This window comes from Mobula birostris, unplaced genomic scaffold (genome assembly GCF_030028105.1).
Source record: "Mobula birostris isolate sMobBir1 unplaced genomic scaffold, sMobBir1.hap1 scaffold_1168, whole genome shotgun sequence".
In the NCBI taxonomy this organism is placed as follows: Eukaryota; Metazoa; Chordata; class Chondrichthyes; order Myliobatiformes; family Myliobatidae; genus Mobula; species Mobula birostris.
Window position 1 is genome coordinate 1 of NW_027274209.1, and position 20,249 is coordinate 20,249.

A 20,249-nucleotide genomic window follows, 5' to 3' on the forward strand; every position below is an offset into this window, starting at 1 on the left:
TGCAATGGGTACAGGTCCTTGCTAAAGCAGGAGTTCAGTTTAGCATTGACGAACCTCTCAAAGCATTTCATCACTGTAGGCATGAGTGCTACCAGGCAATAGTCATTGAGGCAGCTCACATTATTCTTCTTAGGCACTGGTATAATTGTTGCCTTTTTGAAGCAAGGTCTTGATCCATTGGCAAGAATTGACCAAGACAACTGGTAGACAGTCTCTGCTACACGAGTATTAATACCTCAGATGAAGTCACAATCTGGTATGTGCACACTCATTCACAGGTGCCATGCACACATACCCTTCGTATCTCACCCAGTAACCAGCTCCCAAGTTCAGGGGTGTAACTAAGTTTGCTATCAGGTGACCATTGCCTGCTGCAAGCTTCCAGAATTTTGTTTTTATGTATTATGAATTTATAAAATAATTTCAATATGTTCATCTTTTTAACCCAAGATTTGAAAAAAAGACCAGAACTAATCAATCTGGTTGTTACTGAAGATTCTCAAAACTATTCCAGTAGAGTGCAATGATGAATTTATTTTACAAATATCAAAATAAACTTTTATTACCAGCTTTTTGTCAGTGCTTCAATTGTTTTCACAGTATCCTGATAAAGGAGATCTAAAGGAAATAAAAAACCTACTTCCGTCTTCTTTCAGAAAACACACTGCCACATTTCAAGTTTATGAAAAAGGGTTACATGTATTTGAAGGTAGGAAGTGAACAAACAGAATGGAATTCCTAGTGTAGCTTTATTTGTGACAGGTTGATTGTGGTGTGAAGGACTTCAAATTGTACTGGGAGAATGCAATTTTCATACTTCTACATTATAAAATGGTATTTCACATAGAGCTTTGTAGAAGCAATGTAAAATATTTAAATTTAATTATCAAATAGAAGAAATAACAAGCAATGTAAATAGTCCAAACACTTGTGAAGTTGCTCACTATGTAGGTGTGTGGATATCCTAATAATTAAAAAATGATCTCCAGAAAGACTGTAGTGCATGTAAATATTCAAAGCTTCCACATTCAATTTGATAATAGTTGTTCTGTTTCTTCTTCTGTGTTGCTCCTAGAATGTGACCTTCATAAAAACAAAAATCTAAATCAAATTTCCTTCAAAGACATTTCATTTAAGAGGGGTAGGAGAAAGACCGTATCACAAAGAACCAATTAAAGCAAACATTTTATTGTTAAAACATAATTATAGGCAGATTATTTCTCTGATCCAAATGCTAATTATTTCCCAAAAAATGTGTGGAGCAACAAATACTCAAAACAAAAAAAAAAAACACATTTCTGTGACCCAATTTGGTTTTAAGGATCTGCTGAACACCCACAAAGCAACTTAGATTTTTGAATCAATGAAGTACAAGAACGACCAACTTAAAGAACAGAGAAATATGGCTGGAGTGCATTTAATCAAGGTATGCGTAGAATAGTATGGAGTTACAGAAAATGGACACAGAAATGAAGACATACAGATGATAAATTTCCAAGAAGATGCCTGATTTGAAGGTGGAGGTGTTTCCGACTACAGGTCAAGGTATGCCAGGTCTTAGGTGGATTAGTCATTATTTTGACCATTAATACTGAAAAAACAGCTGGAGTGCTTTTTAAAACTACAGCCATATTGTGGTCAATGGAAAAGTGAGTGAAACGTCCAACTGGCTGGAGTCACTAATGAAAATTGTTGTGGTTGGTGAAAACCAAATCAACTGTGTCCCAAACCAGAAATGCAGTTAGCACTTGCAAAAGCTACAAATATTTAAAACTGACTTCCATACACATGCCAAAAGCAACACCTTAGCAGTGTGAGAATTAACCGCATCCTGAGCTGTTTACCATCTGCAGGTGAACACCCAGACTTACTGGCAAGAAATTTTCTGGATTCTCACAGAAAACAGAAAATTTATTCACTGGGATTATGTACAGAATCAACAATGCAACAACTGTCAGCCTCAATTTCAACAGCTACCTTCAGTAGCTTCTGACTGCTACCCAAAACTATCTGCTATAAAGTACATATTCTCTTCCAACAGTTCAACTGCACCTTCAGCCAACCTCCACTTGCGTGAAACAAAGTTTATGGGCAGTTAGTGCCCCACCCAGTAAAATGGAAAGGAAGACTCACAATATTAAAGACTATTCTTTAAAACCTTGTTTCTTATCTGCATATTGTGCGAATGCTTTATATACATGAATATTAAAATATTAGTACAAACCTTTTGCGCACCTTTTCCACTATTAAGTACACACCCAATAATGTACCCTAAGAGAGAGAGAGAGATACCATCATGCTGAGAGGAATTTGATACCTAATTTTATTTTTTTTTTTAGAAATAGTAGTGTATAATTAACACTACACTGATTTCTCTGTACATATTCAAAACATGCTTACTTACAAAGAGAAATGGAAAACCTCCTTGCACAGTTGCAGCCCACTCAAAATCTAATCTGTCATACAAGTATCCGCCCAGTGTTGGTCCTACAAATGATCTGGTTTAAAAGACAATGTTAGTTACCATCTGAAATAGTAAAACATGCCAAGGTAAGCTTTGCAACTCTTCACTCTCATAACTGGCCCTGGTTCACACCATTAGCTATATTGGTGTCAAAAGGTCTTCTTCCTGGTAGGAAGCCAGAGTGTAAGGTAGGAGAACTATTACCGCCTTACCATTCGATGCTGATAACCAAGGTTACCACCAGCATTATTGAAATCTGCAAAGTGATAGGAACAATTTATCAACTAGTGGATGATACAATCAATTTAATTCATCAAAGTTAATACCTGTATTGACCCTTAAAATCCTTGCTTCTTTACATTTGGATCCAGGGTTACAAAAGTAGTAGGAAGCTGTACATTATTATTATTAATCCATGAGTTGAAGAAACCCAAAGCATCAAAATATATAGAGTCGGTATGTCTTGAATGCAGGATCTTCAATGCACTCATTGCTGACTCCTACTTGCCATCACAAGCCAGGAAATTAGGGATGGTCATTAGATGTCGGTCATGCCAACAATGAGAAATTCCCATGAATGAATAAATAAAGATGGGTGCAAAATAAATCTGCAGCAAGTACATCTGTCACAGCACACAATTCTGCTCGTTAGCAAATTGATATGGCACCATTATTCTATTTTAGAATGAAGTACTCTTTTAGAAGTAAACTGGCAAGATCTTCTCCAACACTATTTTTTTTTTTAAAAACACCTAGCAGACATAGGTCAAAATGTACTTATGGATTATCACACAACACTGCCACATTCAAGACATTATTTTTCATATCCCTAGTTTCACTGATTTCTAGTACAGGAAGTAAATCAGCCTATCAGGAATTACATAACTTAGACTCTTCGTGAGATTTCAAATGCCTAGAAGTGAATCTACTAGTGTCCAAATCATGTTAGATTTTTTCCCCATGATCTGACTGTCTATACATGGAAACTATCTCCGCTGTCCATACAGCCCGGTTTTATATCTGAGACTGTGCTTTTTCGTATGGGTGTCAGATATCTACATCAGCATGTAAATTTGCACCAGTTTTAATAAAATAAAAACATTAAATTCAAGATATGTTACTCATTAATACCTGCTTCTTAAATGTGCTGCTGTCAATTTTGTATGTTTGTGTTTCTATGCTGTTGGATCATACAATGACAATACTTGGAGCATAAAGTATCATTTATATGATTTGCAGACAGCTGCACAAAGTTCAGTCATGTTGAGTTGAGAGTTTAGAATGGAAATTTAAATAGAAAAGCATTAAGAAACTCCACAATACACTTGGTTAACTGAGGAACTACTCATTCAAGGGTTTCTAAGTAGATAAGTACATACCCAAGACACCAAAATGCTCCAAATAATCCAGACACTAAACCTAAAGTGCCTAGTCCTTCTTCAAATCCATTTTCACTGAACAAAAGAAAATCACCAGCGTCAATTATTACATTGAAATCTCTTTCTAATGCCTTAGAATAGTTTCCTACCTATGTCCTATGCATTGTATGCACCCTCTAGTGATCAGACATTGTGTAGCCTTCTAAATTATTCAGTTAAAATTATCACACAGCCAAGTAAAAAAGCCCTACCTTCACTTTAAAAATAAATGAAGATCAAAAATAGAGATCATAACACTGAACATCCCAACAACATTTTGGTTATTCATAAATAGTAGATCTATATTAAAATTAATTCATGTATATAGATATATTTATTAGCCAATTCAGAAATGTACAGAACCTCTGTGGAGCGATTTATCTACTTGATATTGAATTTGCATGGAAATAATTGAAGTCAGAACTTCAGGGAAATCAACTTGGTTTAGGAATTAGTTGTGTTCCTGGAGGTCAAATGACAGCCTGCATCAGTGCAAAGCTGAAACCATTAATGCAGGCATTAAACTTATGGAGTTATTGCAGCATGGCTATCATAAACTAACAGACAACTTTAAAAGATAAGAAATTTTCTTTATAGAAAATTACACACAGAATTCTGGAGATGGTGCAGTCTCATGCATCAAAGAGGTAAACCATTTGATCAAACAAGATATGCTACTTTAGGGCCATAAACTGAAACAACTCACAAAAATCATAATCTGAACATCTGGATATTTCTAACTTTCAATACAGCCTCAGGAAAGATTAAAACAATCCCGATATGGAACAATTATATTTTGCTACCTCTGCTTTCAGTAAAATTATATCAAACAATTTTAATAATGGGTATAATCGATTCTTTAAAAGTGCATGGGGCTTTGTGCTGATCCCTTCACAAACAAGGAAAAAATATACTACATCTTTCCTTAGCAAAGATTAAAAAATATTGGTACTTACTAAGCACAGGTAATGACTTCTGGAAAAAGGGGAATGCCACACAAACTAAGTGAAAACCCAGTTACCACCAGCATTAAAATAAACAACCACAGCTGGCTGCAAAGAAAGGAAATAAAATAAATCAGTGAGATTTTTAAATTAAATTTGTTGTCATACTTCCCACCCAAAATAACTTGAAAATGCTGCAAAATATCAAATTCCTACCTTCTGATCAGCACACAGAATGTAAGAAACACGAGCATATCAAAGGAGATCAGTCCGTGCAGCATCCCCCACCACTCAATTAATTATGGCTGACTACATCCTGTCCTCACACCACTTTCCCTTTCTCTCCCCATTCCAGCTAACACCCCTGTAGATCAAATTTCTGTTCATTTCTGCCCTTAATATATATGAATATATACATTAAATATATTATATATTATATCTCTGTGTGTGTGTGTATGTATATATATATATATAGTGAGGGAGGTTCCTCCCACACTAGACAACGTTTTCCTGTTAGATCCCAATGAAAATAAAACAGATAACCTTCCACTCTTTCCCAGTTCTGAGAAAGCTTCAAAGCTTCTCTGGTCTAAAATATTAACTGGTTTCTCTTTTCACAGATGCTACTTTATTGGCAGAGTTCTTCCAGTACTTGTTTTTGAATGGAAGTGGAAAACCCCTTATTCTAAAATTTGCCTTCTAGTTCTAGATAATCTCTCCAGGAAAACACTCCCTGAATATCCATCCCATTAATCCCTCTCATCTTCTCATACTTTTCAATAAAATTACTTCTTATTCCTTTAAATTCTAAAAAGAAAAGGGCCGACCTGTTCAATCTCGGTTTATACATCAACCACTTCACCCAAGGAATCAAATTAGTGAAATTTATCTGCACCATTTCCAATGCACGTACAGTATATCCCTCAAGTACGGAGTCTAGAACCTTACACAGTACTCCAGGTATGGCTTTATCAGCACTCTGTAAATCTGCTTTAATGTCTCCCTAAGTTTATACTCCACATCCAGACATCCCACCTCTCCCGGAAGTTCCGGGAGTCTCCCGCATATTAATAGTGGCTCCCTGATGCCCGCAAATTATATACAATATCACGGAAATCAATTTTTTTTGAGAGCGAGCGAAAGAGAGAGCGCGAGAGCGACCGCAAGAGAGAGCACGCGCGAGAGAGCGAGAGCAAGTGAGAGAACGCAAGCCAGAGAGAAAGCAAGCGAGAGAGCGTGCGAGCGACCACGAGAGAGAGAGAGAGAGTGGGAGCAAGAGAGCGCCATGGCAGAGTGTTCCAAAAAAAATATAAAACGTACGTCACCCCAGACTACACTAAAGTGCACCCCTGCCTAATACGGGTCAAAATAATGACAGTGTTGCTCGCTGCACTGTTTGCAACAGTGACTTTTCTATTGCCCATGGTGGGTTAAGACTGTAAAGGACATGTTGAGGTAAGTTTAACCGGTGTTATTCATTCATTAGCATAGCTAATGTCACTTAAACTAGCTGGCTAGCTGCTAAGGAGCTACTCTATTGCAGATATCCCACCTCTCCCGGAAGTTCCTGGAGTCTCCCGCAAATTGATGGTGCTACCTCCCTGAAATGAGTTTTTGCAAGGTGGGATGTCTGCAAATCCCTCCCAATAATGCCAACATTCCATTAGTTTTCCTAATTACCTGCATTCCAATCCTTTGTTTCATGCACTTAGATCCCTTTATAGAACTATGTTTAGTCTCTCTTCCCCTTTTAATAATGTTTTTCATTCTTCATTTTATAGTTATACTCTGCTAATTTCTTTCTCATTCTATTAACCTATCTGTATGCCTTTGCAAGCTCTGTGTGTCCTCAACACAACCAGTGCATCTATTACCTCTAGCCACTTGCTTTGAGAGCAATGATTCAGGAAAAGTCTTGGGACATATAAGCCTTCAGTCCTGTTACTTGGTATTTTTTTTCAAATAATACAATTTGCTTTGAGTTCCTCCCGTACTAGATTACCTTTCTCTGTCAGGTTGCTTTTTTTGTGTCTACTACCATGAAGACCAATCCCAATCCCAAATAATCATTCGGGATCACTGCCATTCCTCTATTTTCCAAAATCATTCCCTAAAAGACCCACAACTGCTTCAGCTATGCTCTACCTTTGGAGGTATTGAGAGAAGCTCTTACTGTCTAATATTATTTATTCTTCCTGTACTCTAAATACTTGCTGTACCTGTGTCCCAACTTCTCGCATCTAGACTTCAGATCCCTTTATACCACTATGCTTAGTCTCTCTTTTTTGGTAATAATATGCTTGCATGTTCTATCTTTAATCCTTTTACATTTTTAAAATAATATTTTGTTGGTTTCTTAAAATTTCCAAACGCTCTGACCTATCACTAATATTCACAATATTGTGTCTCTTTTCCCTCAATCTGACACCACCCTTAATTTTCTTGATATATATGAGTGCCAGAGTAAATATTCAGTTTGCAGTATAGAAATAGAGAGACAATAAAGTTGTTGATATTATTTTGAGAAATCTAGTACTTTATGTCTCCCTGACCGTCTGGGTATAAAGGTGCACAAGATATGCAGTCAATTTATCACGAGCATTTGGTAAGTATTTGTTAGCCAACTTGTATATAAACTAATACTAATGCATTTATTTATTTATATTAGGAGCCACCCAATTAGTCCACTCCCTTACTCCCCCCCACTGTTCTTCAATTTCCTCCCCTTTCAAGTTATCATCCAATTTCATTCTGAAAGTTACGATTGACCTAACTTCAACCATCTTTTTGAGTATTATACGAGGGGTGATTGATACGTTCGTGGCCTAAGGTAGAAGGAGTCAATTTTGGCAAACTGAGCACATTTATTTTTCCTACATTTACACACTTAGTCCAGCAGTTGTGGAGCATACGGATCCCTTCTTTGTAGAAGTCAGTGTCTTGGACCTCCAAAAGTGGTCCACAGCAGGGGTGATTGATATGTTCGTGGCCTAAGGTAGAAGGAGATGAGTTATTAACTTCAAACTTTCTGCATTTTCACTCAAAGAGTTGAACTGCACGTGCATGTAACAAGAGTTGTGTAACTCATCTCCTTCTACCCTAGGCCACAAGCTTATCAATCACCCCTGCTGTGGGTCACCTGGAGGTCCAAGACGCTCTCATTACATGCACATGCAGTTCAACTCTGAGTGATAATGCTGAAAGTTTGAAGTTAATAACTCATCTCCTTCAATCACCCCTGCTGTGGACCTCTTCTACAAAGAAGGGATCCGTATGCTCCGCGACCACTGGACTAAGTGTGTACATGTAGGAGGGGACTATGTTGAAAAATAAATGTGCTAGGTTTTCTAAAATTGACCCCTTCTACCTTAGGCCATGGACTTATCAATCACCCCTCGTATTCTAGATATTGCATAACAGTCCAGATTTTGCTGCAGTTATAATGGCATGGCGTTGGCACTTGTCTTGTTCTTGTTACATACACCTGTTAGGGTGCATTCTCCAGTTTCCTTATAAGGTAACTGTAGCCTTCAGCCAGGAGCAGATGTCATCAGGTGGTTCCCAACCTTCACCGAGTGTTTCGACCCTTAACCATGACACTCTCCAGTTGGTGGGCTGGCAATGGTGGCCAAATCACTGCCCATCTGCTCCTGGCTTCCAGCTCCCCTCCTCTCGCCTACTCCAAATCCATTTAAGATTTATTATGAGGTAAAAATGACCATACTTTATTGACTCCACATTCAAAGTGTTGTATAGATATCCTGACTTTTGTAATAAAAAAGTCCCTGCAAAGGTTGCATTGATGCAATCCTTGAAATCAAAGATGTGGTATAATTCTGGGCTATTTCTCACTCTAAGGACTGATGAAAAATTTTAAAACGTAGATTTGGAATTTATATCTTTTTCAAACCAGTGGCAAAGTAAGTATGTTGCTCAGAAGGTTCCATTGCATGGAAAATTTAAATTTTGCTCATAGGGTGTTATGTCCTTACAAAACTAATAGTTCTCCTTCAGTGTTATGTGTACATGGTAGATGACTGAAAGTCTCTGTTAACAAACTTGTTAAAAGTTACATGGGCAATCTTATGGATACTGGAGAGTAGAAAGCCACTGATTCACTGCTCATAGCAAATTCCCAATAGTGCTACAAATAAACAAACCTATGGAGACAATAAAATTAAATACCTACCTCTTAATGTGAAAAATGGGTGCTGGCCCCAATAACAGAAAGCTCAATGCAATCATCCAATTTCCAACAAACACCAGCCCTGTTCTAATTCTCTGGAGTTGGGGAAAGAAGGAAAATACAAAAAAGACAAAATGAGAACCCTCAATTCCTTGTATGAATTCTAGACTACGTCATTAGAATTTCAAGGTACAAGCATCTACATACTATACCAATGTGCTACATGTGTATGCTTGGTGATAGGATGTAATGATCCCGTTTCAAAATCAATTAGTAGAAGTAGGATACAATCCTTACATTTCAATCTAATTTGTGTTGTCAAATCAACTTAGCCTGTCTGAATGAACTGTGCAATCAAAGATGTAACTTTCTATCCTACTGGTGGTCAATGGGTTAAAAGGCACCAAAAGAAATCATTCAGGTCAACTAGAAGGGAAAACGCATTAGGAAGCAATCCCGAAGTCTACACCAAAATAACAAGTCAAAGAGAAATTGTTTATGGTTACTTTCTTCTTATGGTTGGAGTTTGACATCAGCCGATTGCTAAATATCACAAACAGGTGAAGATATTTCATTAAACAATAGATATCTTATAAATTTTCACACAGTATGGAGGTACCAAGTGATACTTAAGAGTTAAGCCTCTATTTTATTTTGACAAAATGCATACCATATCAGTCCTTCACAATTACACAATAAAGAGAATTCATTAGATGCTGATAGGCCAAATAACAGAAAATTATCAAAAAATTAACATTTTCTTTTCAAACAATGATATAGTGTAGCACATTTTGAGGTATTTGCGTTTTAATTTCATTGTTTCAGGTTTGACTTTTTGTTGTAATTGTTAATTGCTCCACAAGGGGTTTCAACAGCCTACTTCATTCCATCCCACTCATTAGCATAGTCTCCACACAGCTAATATACTTTACAAAGGCCTGCATTGAGTATAAATCTTCTGTTATGTATGATACAGAGGTGACTATACAGTACTCATAAAGTACTTGGTTAGCTGAACGACACTGCTTCACATTCTGAGTCATGAAAAATACTGTCTTTCCATTAAAAACCCCAAGGTTATCAGTTGCACTGAGACAACAAAACTGTACATCTGGTTTACACAGGCAAGCTTAGAGCTACAAAGCTTATAGCTGAAGACATGACAGTGGCAACTTTCACTAACTGTGAACAAGCTTGCCAGTGGCAGAGCCCAATCCAAGCAAGTAGATCATTTCTAGATGCACAACCTGAACATCCAGGAGTACAAAAACAAATCTTGCAAATATTTAAACTAGCTAGCTTATTTGAACTGTACAAACAGGGAATGGTCAAAGACTGCAGCTTTTGAAACAATGTCCAATGTAATAGGGATGTAAAAGTAGTTGCAATACCTATCATGATGTATATCACAGTAGCACAGAGGGCTCGTCCACTGAAGCAGTGTTGGGTAGAGCTCGGGAGTAAGAAAGATGGAGTCATACTGTAGGTCTTCCAATAACCCCACAGATGACAGAGGAACAGATGTACACGCAGATTGTGGAAAGAGGTGAGAGCAACAGGTTTGTTCTAGCGGTAACTTCCCCAATACTGACTGGAAGTTAGACTGAGCAGAATTTGTTTGGTGCATCCAGGAGGGTTTCTTGAAATAATATGTCATTAGTCCAACCAGGAAACATGCTTTACCATACGTCATATTGGAAATGAGTCTGGTAAAGGAACATAGAACACAGTACGTACAGCACAGAAACAAGCCCCTCTGTCTGTACCAATCATGATGCCAAATTAAACTAACTACATCTTACTGCACATAATCTATCAGCATCCTTTCCCTGTATGTTAATGTGTCTGTCCAGATAAACATAACTATCATATCTGCTTTTGCATGTTTCAGGCACCCAGTACCTTTTGTGTCAAAAAATAAACTTTCCTCGCACACCTCCACTCATCCTAAAGCTATAACCTGCAATATTTTGACATTTCCACTGTGGGAATGACTCTGACCATCTCTCCTACCTGTGTCAACTCTACCTACCCTATATACAGTTGAAGTGGGAAGTTTACATACACTTAGTTGAAGTAATTAAAACTCGTTGTTTAACCACTCCACAGATTTCATATTAGCAAACTATAGTTTTGGCAAGACATTGAGGACATCTACTTTGTGCATGACACGAGTAATTTTTCCAACAATTGTTTACAGACAGATTATTTCACTTTTAATTGACTATATCACAATTCCAGTGGTCAGAAGTTTTCAAACAAAATCAAACAAAATCAGCCAAGACCACAGAAAAATAAACTGTGGAGCTCCACAAGTCTGGTTGATCCTTGGGAGCAATTTCTAAACGCCTGAAGGCATCATGCAGCCGTCATACCGCTCAGGAAGGAGACTCATTCTCTCTCTCTCTCTCTCGAGAGATGAACATACTTTGGTGCAAAAAGTGCAAATCAATCCCTGAACAACAGCAAAGGACCTTGTGAAGATGCTAGAGGAAACAGGGAGACAAGTATCTACATCCACAATAAAACAAGTCCTATAATCTACATAAACTTGAAAGACTGCTCCAAAACCACCATAAAAAAACCAGACTACAGTTTGCAAGTGCACATGGGGACAAAGATCTTACCTTTTGGAGAAATGTCCTCTGGTCTGATGAACCAAAAATGGAACTGTTTGTCCATAATGACTATCGTTGTGTTTGGAGGAAAAAGGGTGAGGCTTGCAAGCCAAAGAACACCATCTCAACCATGAAGCATGGGGGTGGCAGCATCATGTTGTGGGGGTGCTTTGCTGCAGGAGAGACTAGTGCACTTCACAAAATAGATGGCATCATGAGGAAGGGAAATTATGTGAATATATTGAAGCAACATCTCAAGACATCAGCCAGTAAGTTAAAGCTCAGTTGCAATTAGGTCTTCCAAATGGACAATGACCCCAAGCATTCCTCCAAAGTTGTGGCAAAATTTAAGGACAACAAAGTCAAGGTATTGGAGTGGCAATCACACAGCCCTGACCTCACTGAAAAAGCATGTGCCACAAAGGAGGCCAACATACCTGACTCAGTTACACCAGTTCTATCTGGAGGAATGGAACAAAATTCCAGCAACTTACCGTGAGAGGCTTGTGGAAGGTGACCCAAAATGTTTGACCCAAGTTAAACAATTTAAAGGCAATACTACCAAATACTAACAAAGTGTATGTAAACTTCTAACCCACTGGGAATGTGATGAAAGAAATAATACTGAAATAAATCATTCTCTCTATTATTCTGACATTTCACATTCTTAAAATAAAGTTGTGATCCTAATTGACCTAAGACAGGGAATGTTTTCTAGGATTAAATGTCAAGAATTGAGAAAAACTGAGTTTAAATGTTTTTGGCTAAGGTGTACATAAACTTCCGACTTCAACCATATCTTAATGGGAGAGCATTTTGGAAATAGTGATCATAAGATAGTTATGGATGGAAGAGCCATGCACCTGTTCTCTATCTGCACTGTATTTTAAGTTGCATGTTTATTATAGTAACTAGGCATGAGCGGGGGCGTGATAAAAGTGAAGGGAATAAGTTATGTATTTGCGCTTTGCTCGGGGCAGTTTGGAGCTGCGGTCTGACGGATGTCATATCTTTTGTTGACCACTTAGCTACACTTCAAAATTGCATGTTTGTAAATACATACCTTTGATTTTTGGAACGATCATTACTGGAGTGAATGAAATGCATGTCATACAAGTATAACAAATCTGTGGGGGTTGCCAGCAGCAGCAGCAATCGGTTTGTTTGAATTGCCACTACAACAGATAAGATTAAGAAAAGACCTTGGGGAAAGTAGTAAACTGGAGGAAGGCTAATTACAACAGTATTAGGGAAGAGCAAGGGGAAGTAGATTGGGAGTAGCTGTTATTGGGTAAGTCCACATCTGATTTGTGGGAGTTGTTTAAAGGCCAGCTTAATGGGAGAGCATTCAGGACCAACGTGTTCCTGCAGGAAAGAATGACGAGGATAAGAAGATTCAGAACTTTGGATGGCGAAAGATGGTGTCAAAAAGAAAGCATATGTAAGGTTTAGGAGGCTGAAATCAGATAGTGCCCTTGGTGAAGTTAAAGGAGGCAGAAAAGAACTTAGAAAGGGAATCTGAAGGTTGCAAACAGGACATAAAATGTCCTTGGTGAGTAGGATTAAGTTGAATGTCAAGGCATTTTCTATACTGTATATATTATAAAGGAAAGAGTAGAAAGGAAGAGTGAATAACCACTCAATGCCTGGAGCCAGAGAAATTGGGCAAGATACCAAATGAGTACTTTGCATTGGTATTCCCCAAGAAGATGGACATGAAGGATAGAGAAATCAGAGAGAAGCCTGCTGATATTCCAAGACATATTGACATCACAGAGGAAATTGGTGTAGCTCATTTGAAGAACATTAAGATGAAGGAATTCCCATGGGCAGATAGGATCTATCCCAGGTTATCAAGAGAAGCAAAAGGCCTGATTGCTGGAGCATTTTTAAGAGATCCTTTCTAGCTACAGAATAATTGCCAATGTTATTCCTCTGTTTAAAAAGGGAAATACGGACAAACCAGGAATGTATAGACTGCTGAACCTTGCCTCAATGATAGGGATATTACTGGAGAAGATTCTTAGGGATAGGCTTTACTCACATCTGGAAATCCATGCACTTATTATGATAAGTCAATGTGATTTTCAGCATGGCAGATCATGTCTTACAAATTTGATTGCATTTGTTTTTAAAAAAGGTGACACAAATTGATGAGGGTGTTGTCTACATGGACTGCAGTGAAGCATTCGACAACACCCCTCAAGGAAGGCTGATCCAGAAGTTAAGACATGGGTTCCACAGACACAAGATAGATTGAATTCAAAATTGACTTGGTCTTAATAAAGAGAGGGTAGTGGTGGCACATGGCCAAGTGGTTAAGGCATTTGTCTAGTGATTTGAAGGTCACTAGTTTGAGCCTTGGCTGGGGCAGCGTGTGTGACCTTGAGCAAGGCACTTAACCACACATTGCTCTGCAACGATACCGGTGCCAAGCTGTATGAGTCCTAATGGGTCCCTTGGACAACAATGGTGGCGTGGAGAGGGGAGACTTGCAGCATGGGCAACTGCTGGTCTTCCATACAACCTTGCCAAGGCCTGCGCCCTGGAAACCTTCCAAGGCACAAATCTATGGTCTCATGAGACTAACGGATGCCTATGTATTAAAAAGGGGTGGAGGAGAGTTATTCTTACTGGGTGGGGTGTCTGTGACCTGTGCTGGTATCTCGATTGTGACAGTTGGACATAGGCTGATTAGCAAGTTCATAGATGACATGAAAGTTGGTGCCAATGTGGATAATGAGGAAAGTTGCCAAATGATGTAGCACGACATAAATTGATTGGAAATATGGGTGGAGAAATGGGAGATGGAGTATAATCCAGGTAAGTAAGAGGTGTTGCATGTTGGGTGGTCAAATGTAAGAGAAAAGCATACAGTAAATGGCAGGAGAATTTGAAGCATCAATCCGCAGAGGGATCTTGGGGTATAAGTCCACAGCTCACTGAAAGTGGCCACACAAGTTAATATGATGATAAAGATGTCAAAAGGCACACTTGTCTTTATCATATGAGGCATATAATGCAAATGTTACAGGAGTATAAAATTTTCGGTTCGGCCACATTTGGTGTATTGCGTGCAGTTCTGGTAAAATGTATTATAGAAAGGATGCAGAGGCGCAAAAGTTGGTGCAAATGATTCACCAGGCAGAAAAGTATTAGCTATAAGTGAGGTTGGATATACTTGGGTTGCTTTCTCTGGAGCATCGGAAGCTGAGGTATGATCTGATAGGAGATATAAAATTATGAGAGGCACAGATAGTGAAGATAGTCTTTATTCCAACTAGGGAAGTGGCAAATATTTAGAAGGCATAGTTTTAAAAGGCGAGAAGGGAAAAGTTTTTGTTTTGTTTTACAAAGTTGTAGCAGGTGCCAGGAACACACTGACAGGAGAGGTGATGGAACAAAATATTATGTTCATGTTAGGAGCAAATGAAGCGTCCATCCAAAGCATTGCTTGTAAGTTAATGTTAAATCATTTAGAAGTTAAGCTGAAGATATCAATCAGATTTTGCAAAAATAGAATGTTGAGTTTATTAGACACTAACCTACATGCTAATGGTTTACACGTTACTTACCTGTAGTATCTACTTGTCGGAATCTTAAAATATTTGCCTGCAGGAAACTTAGCTGAGCTCTTACTGAGTTCTGTCTATATCTACTTGTGTGAATGGAGCAGTGGAGTGACTGTACTTTATTTTGTTGTTTTAATTTCACTCCTTATTCACTATGTCATGCCATTGAGACTGCAATAAAACCAAGGAGCTAGGAGGCTATACCCTGACTCTCATGTCATTTTTGAATAGAATTTTGCTGACTCTCTAGTTAATGTTACAACACCTCAGCAAAGGCAGTACAGAAGTTATGACTTTTTAAAAATTTCTATAACAAGCATGTTAGATTTCTTGAATGCCATCAAAAAATCAATTGAATAAAAGGAATTTATTACGGTAGATAAACAGTCCGTATAAAACTCTTACTATAAAAAAGATATCAAAGCTAGTGTGCATACTTACAGGTACTTTATCAGACAGATATCCAAGAAATGGGGCGGATACTGCATAAGTCACAGAATGCCCCAGGAATACCAGTCCCACAAATCCAGTACTTAATTTGAACTGAAGAACATAAAAGCATGTTTTACAGTCAGAGCTGCACAAATCAGATGCAGTGCTAAGTCAATAGTATTTAAAAAGCAACTGATTAAACAAGCTATATTGGAATGACCTATAAACTGTGCTACTTATGAAATTGAAAAGAAGTAATTTATCCAGGATATCTGTTCTACTTTACTTCATACTTTTATCAGAAAAGTAAAAGGCAATTGTCCTCAACTTGAAAGAATAATCTTGAAAATGAGGAATCAAACAATTTCACCTTGTGTGTAGTTTATGCAAGTGTACATATAAGTACACTGCAAAGAAAAGGTTTGAGATTGCTCATGCTAAAACCTACAGAGAGTAAAGCTTTGAGAGTTCAAACAATATATGCAATCTGAGAGTTGAACAACACAGAAACAGGCAGTTTGGCTCTCCATATTCATGCCAGTCTTTTCACCCAGCTACACTAATCCCATTTGCATGCTTTAAGCACACATCTTTCTATGTTATCGCCTCTTCTGTTTGTGAATTCCAATTATCAACCGCAATGCTCAAAAAATACTTCAGAATCAGGTTTATTAACCATGTCTTATATAATGTGAAATTTGTTGTTTTGTACAGTGCACAGTACAGCACAGCCATACAATACACAGACTTAGTTATTATAAATTATAAAACACTGTAAATAGTGCAAAATAAAGGAATAATGAAGTAGTATTCAGGACTCTTCATAAATCTGATAGCAGAGGGGAAGAAACACTTGGCCATGGAGAGGCAAACTGCCTGTTTCTGAACTGTTAAATGTGGGTCTTCAGGCTCCTGTACCTCCTCCCTGATGGTAGCAATGAGAAGCGGCCATGATCCAAATGGTCCCTTCTTGAGGCACTGCTTCTTGACGATGTCCTCAAAGGTAGGAAGGGTTGCGCCTGTGATGGAGTCTACAACCATCTGCAGCCTCCTGTGATGCTCTGCATTGGAGCCTCCGTACCAAGCTATGGTTGAACCAGTCAGAATTCTTCCGACTTCAGAATTCTTCACTTACAGAAATTTGCAAGAGTTTTTGGTGACAGACTAAATCCCCACAACCTCCAAACAAACAGCAGATACTGGAGTGCCTTATTTGTGACTGCATCAATGTGTGGCCTTCGAGCCTCCCCCCCTCCCCACCCCCGATCCACTTGAATACTCCTTTCCTCCCAACTTAAACCCAAGCCTTTTCGTTCTTGGTATCCTCACCATGGGAAAAAGATTCCCACTAGCTACCCTGCCTGTGCCTCTCATAATTTTATATACATCTATCAGGTCATCCATCAGCCTCTTTCACTCCAGGAGAAACAAATTCAGCCTATTGAACCTCTCCCACAATTAGCGCCACAATTGACCTCTAGATCGGTATGTGTGGGGGTTGTACATTCTCCCTTTGATGGCTTGGGTATCCTCCAGGTGCTTCGGTTTCCTTCCAGATCTCAAATGGTGAATGTTATTAGGTTAATCAACCACCATAAATGAGTCCTAATGCTTCGGCTTTATAGGCATCGGTCAAAGCATGTCTGGACTATTGTGAATAATTACAGGCCCCTTAAAGAAGATATAATGTGCTGGCAATGGACAGAGTCCAGAGGAGGTTCGTGAGAATAATCCTGGGAATGTAAGGTTTAACATACGAGGAGTGTTTGGTGGATCTGAGCCTATACTCACTGGAGTTTAGAAGAATGAGGGAAAAACCTCAATGAAACCTGCCAAATATTAAAAGACCTGGATAGACTAGACATGGAGAATACATACTGATTGTACACATGTACGTACTGATCTTACTTCATCTACCAGTCAGATCCACATGGCTCACTTCCCAGCTTCCTCTGCTCCCCCTTGCAGTAAGTTCCCCATTCCTACCAAATAAAGATTTTCCCAATAATTGATTACTGGATATATAAATGACTATCTAATCACTTATGAACTTGAATTTTAGATTTATCACCTACAGAAACACTTCCTTCATGATTATTTTGTCACATCATTTAAAGTTCTCTAACACAGTCATTACTAGCCTCTTCATTTTTCCCCACTCTACTTAGTTGTATGCCCTCAGTTATGGCATCGCTCATGTGAATCCTTCATAATTCCATAGAAACGTAGAAAACCTACAGCACAATACAGGCCCTTCGGCCACAAAGCTGTGCCGATCATGTCCTTACCTTAGAACTACCTAGGCTTACCCATGGCCCTCTATTTTTCTAAGCTTCATGTACTTATCCAGGAGTCTCTTAAAAGACCCTATTGTTTCTGCCTCCACCACCGCTGCCGGCAGCCCATTCCACACACTCACCAGTCTCTGCGTAAAAAACTTACCCCTGACATCTCCTCTGTACCTCCTTCCAAGCATCCTCATGTGCTAGCCATTTCAGCCCTGGGAAAAAGCCTCTGACTATCCACACGATCAATGCCTCTCAAACTTGTACATCTCTATCAGGTCACCTCTCATCCTCTGTCCCTCCAAGGAGAAAAGGCCAAGTTCACTCAACCTATTCTTATAAGGTATGCTCCCCAATCCAGGCAATATCCTTGTTAATCTCCTCTGCACCCTTTCTATGGTTTCCACGTCCTTCCTGTAGTGAGGCAACCAGAATTGAGCACAGTACTCCAACTGGGGTCTGACCAGGGTCTTATATAGCTGCAACACTACCTCTTGGCTCTTAAACTCAATTCCACGGTTGATGAAGGCCAATGCACCGTATGCCTTCTTAACCACAGAGTCAACCTGCATAGCAGCTTTAAGTGTCCTGTGGACTTAGACCCCAAGATCCTTCTGATCCTCCACACTGCCAGCAGTCTTACCATTAATACTACATTCTGCCATCATATTTGACCTACCAAAATGAACCTCTTCACACTTATCTGGGTTGAACTCCATCTGCCACTTCTCAGCCCAGTTTTGCATCCTATCAATGTCCTGCTGTAACCTCTGACAGCCCTCCACACTATCCTCAACACCCCCAACCTTTGTGTCATCAGCAAATTTACTAACCCATCCCTCCACTTCCTCATTCAAGTCATTTATAAAAATCACGAAGAGTAGGGGTCCCAGAACAGATCCCTGAGGCACACTACTGGTCACCGACCTCCATGCAGAATATATCCATCTACAACCACTCTTTGCCTTCTGTGGGCAAGCCAGTTCTGGATCCACAAAGCAATGTCCCCTTGGATTCCATGTCTCCTTACTTTCTCAATAAGCCTTGCATGGGGTACCTCATCAAATGTCTATAAGCATTTCAATATTTTTTCTTTACCTTATCCTTAATGTGAAAGACAGGAATGTGCAGATTTTATGAAAAAAGCAATATGATGGCTTTTTGTGGGCAATGCCCTGATACTGTCTAAAAATCTCTGTCAAAGCTCTGTCTTGAGCATTTGAGCAGCACAGTCACCCAGATTTCCGCTACCCTTTGAGAGGGAACACTCTTCCTTGTTTCACTTCTCAGTGGCCTTGCTCTAAATTTAATACATTGCTCCCTTGTTCTGGAGGAACAATCTTGAAGAAATGATTTGCTTCTAACCAGGCATATCATTTTTGCTTTTTCAAAAACTGAGTTAGTCCACTTCTCAACTCTTGGAACAAGAAAGTAAATGGAAGGTAAACAACACACAGGAGTTCTTAAAAAAAAAAAGTACCTTATCAATAACAAACAGTGATATAGTGGGATCCAGGAATCCAATACATGAACTTATGGAAAATATAATCATGGACATTAAAGTTACTTTAGGGATTAAAATCAGCTTCCATAAACTGGAATTACTGGCAACTCCATCTGAAAATAAAGAACATTAGTTACAACATATGAATACCAACAGTTAAAATATTTGACAATGTCTTTTCTTGCAAGTAGAATAGCCACTGTTACATTCATTCTGTATATCCTAATAATAGCATTTGTACTCAAAATCAAAAATGTCAGCTTGGCAATAAGCAATTTGTTTTTTAAATTTCTGCCCCAGTTAACATTGTAATCATTATCCATTAACTGCCCATGTCTTTCAATGGTAACCATAAAACAGATACACTTTCCTTTTATTTACCAAATTTTAAATATTATTCTGTCTTACTTCAGACACAGCTTGCTTATCAATGGCACGTTTATGCCAAACAATGTTAATAATTTCACCATTTGAACACTGGTAACCAGTAGATCTCACCATGCAGCAATCAAGTATTTGTTTAATTTTTTTCTTTTTAATTTGCTATCACCTCTAACCCATTTCCTTGCATTTATGAAATGCTCATAGCAGTTTGAAGTCGCACCTATTATCTGCTGACCATAAAAAACAGACAATGCAAGGGCTCCTGGGTTACAAATGATCCAACTTTATGTAAATTCTCCCAAATGTTTTTAAAACAATGTTCAAGATAGAGATGATGATAATAATGGTTTATGGCAGGAGTCCCCAAACTTTTTTGCACTGCGAACCGGTTTCATATTGACAATATTCTTGCGGACCGGCCGACCCGGGGGTGGGTGGGGGG

At 38.7% G+C, this 20,249-nt stretch overlaps 1 protein-coding gene across 2 annotated transcripts in view; it reads right to left on the minus strand.

Moving 5' to 3' along the window:
• Window positions 1-546: 546 nt before the first annotated feature.
• The window catches only part of LOC140192347 (MFS-type transporter SLC18B1-like), a 40,878-nt gene continuing 21,175 nt past the window's right edge, over window positions 547-20,249 (minus strand). For both annotated transcript variants that reach the window (XM_072249992.1, XM_072249991.1), the window contains 8 exons: window positions 19,400-19,536; window positions 15,644-15,745; window positions 9,016-9,107; window positions 4,839-4,934; window positions 3,844-3,918; window positions 2,405-2,498; window positions 2,225-2,271; window positions 547-1,083 (listed from right to left, as the gene is read on the minus strand). In XM_072249992.1, the coding sequence (XP_072106093.1) occupies window positions 1,029-1,083; window positions 2,225-2,271; window positions 2,405-2,498; window positions 3,844-3,918; window positions 4,839-4,934; window positions 9,016-9,107; window positions 15,644-15,745; window positions 19,400-19,536 (698 nt within the window). In that variant the 3' untranslated portion in view covers window positions 547-1,028. The remainder of the gene's footprint in view (window positions 1,084-2,224; window positions 2,272-2,404; window positions 2,499-3,843; window positions 3,919-4,838; window positions 4,935-9,015; window positions 9,108-15,643; window positions 15,746-19,399; window positions 19,537-20,249) is intronic.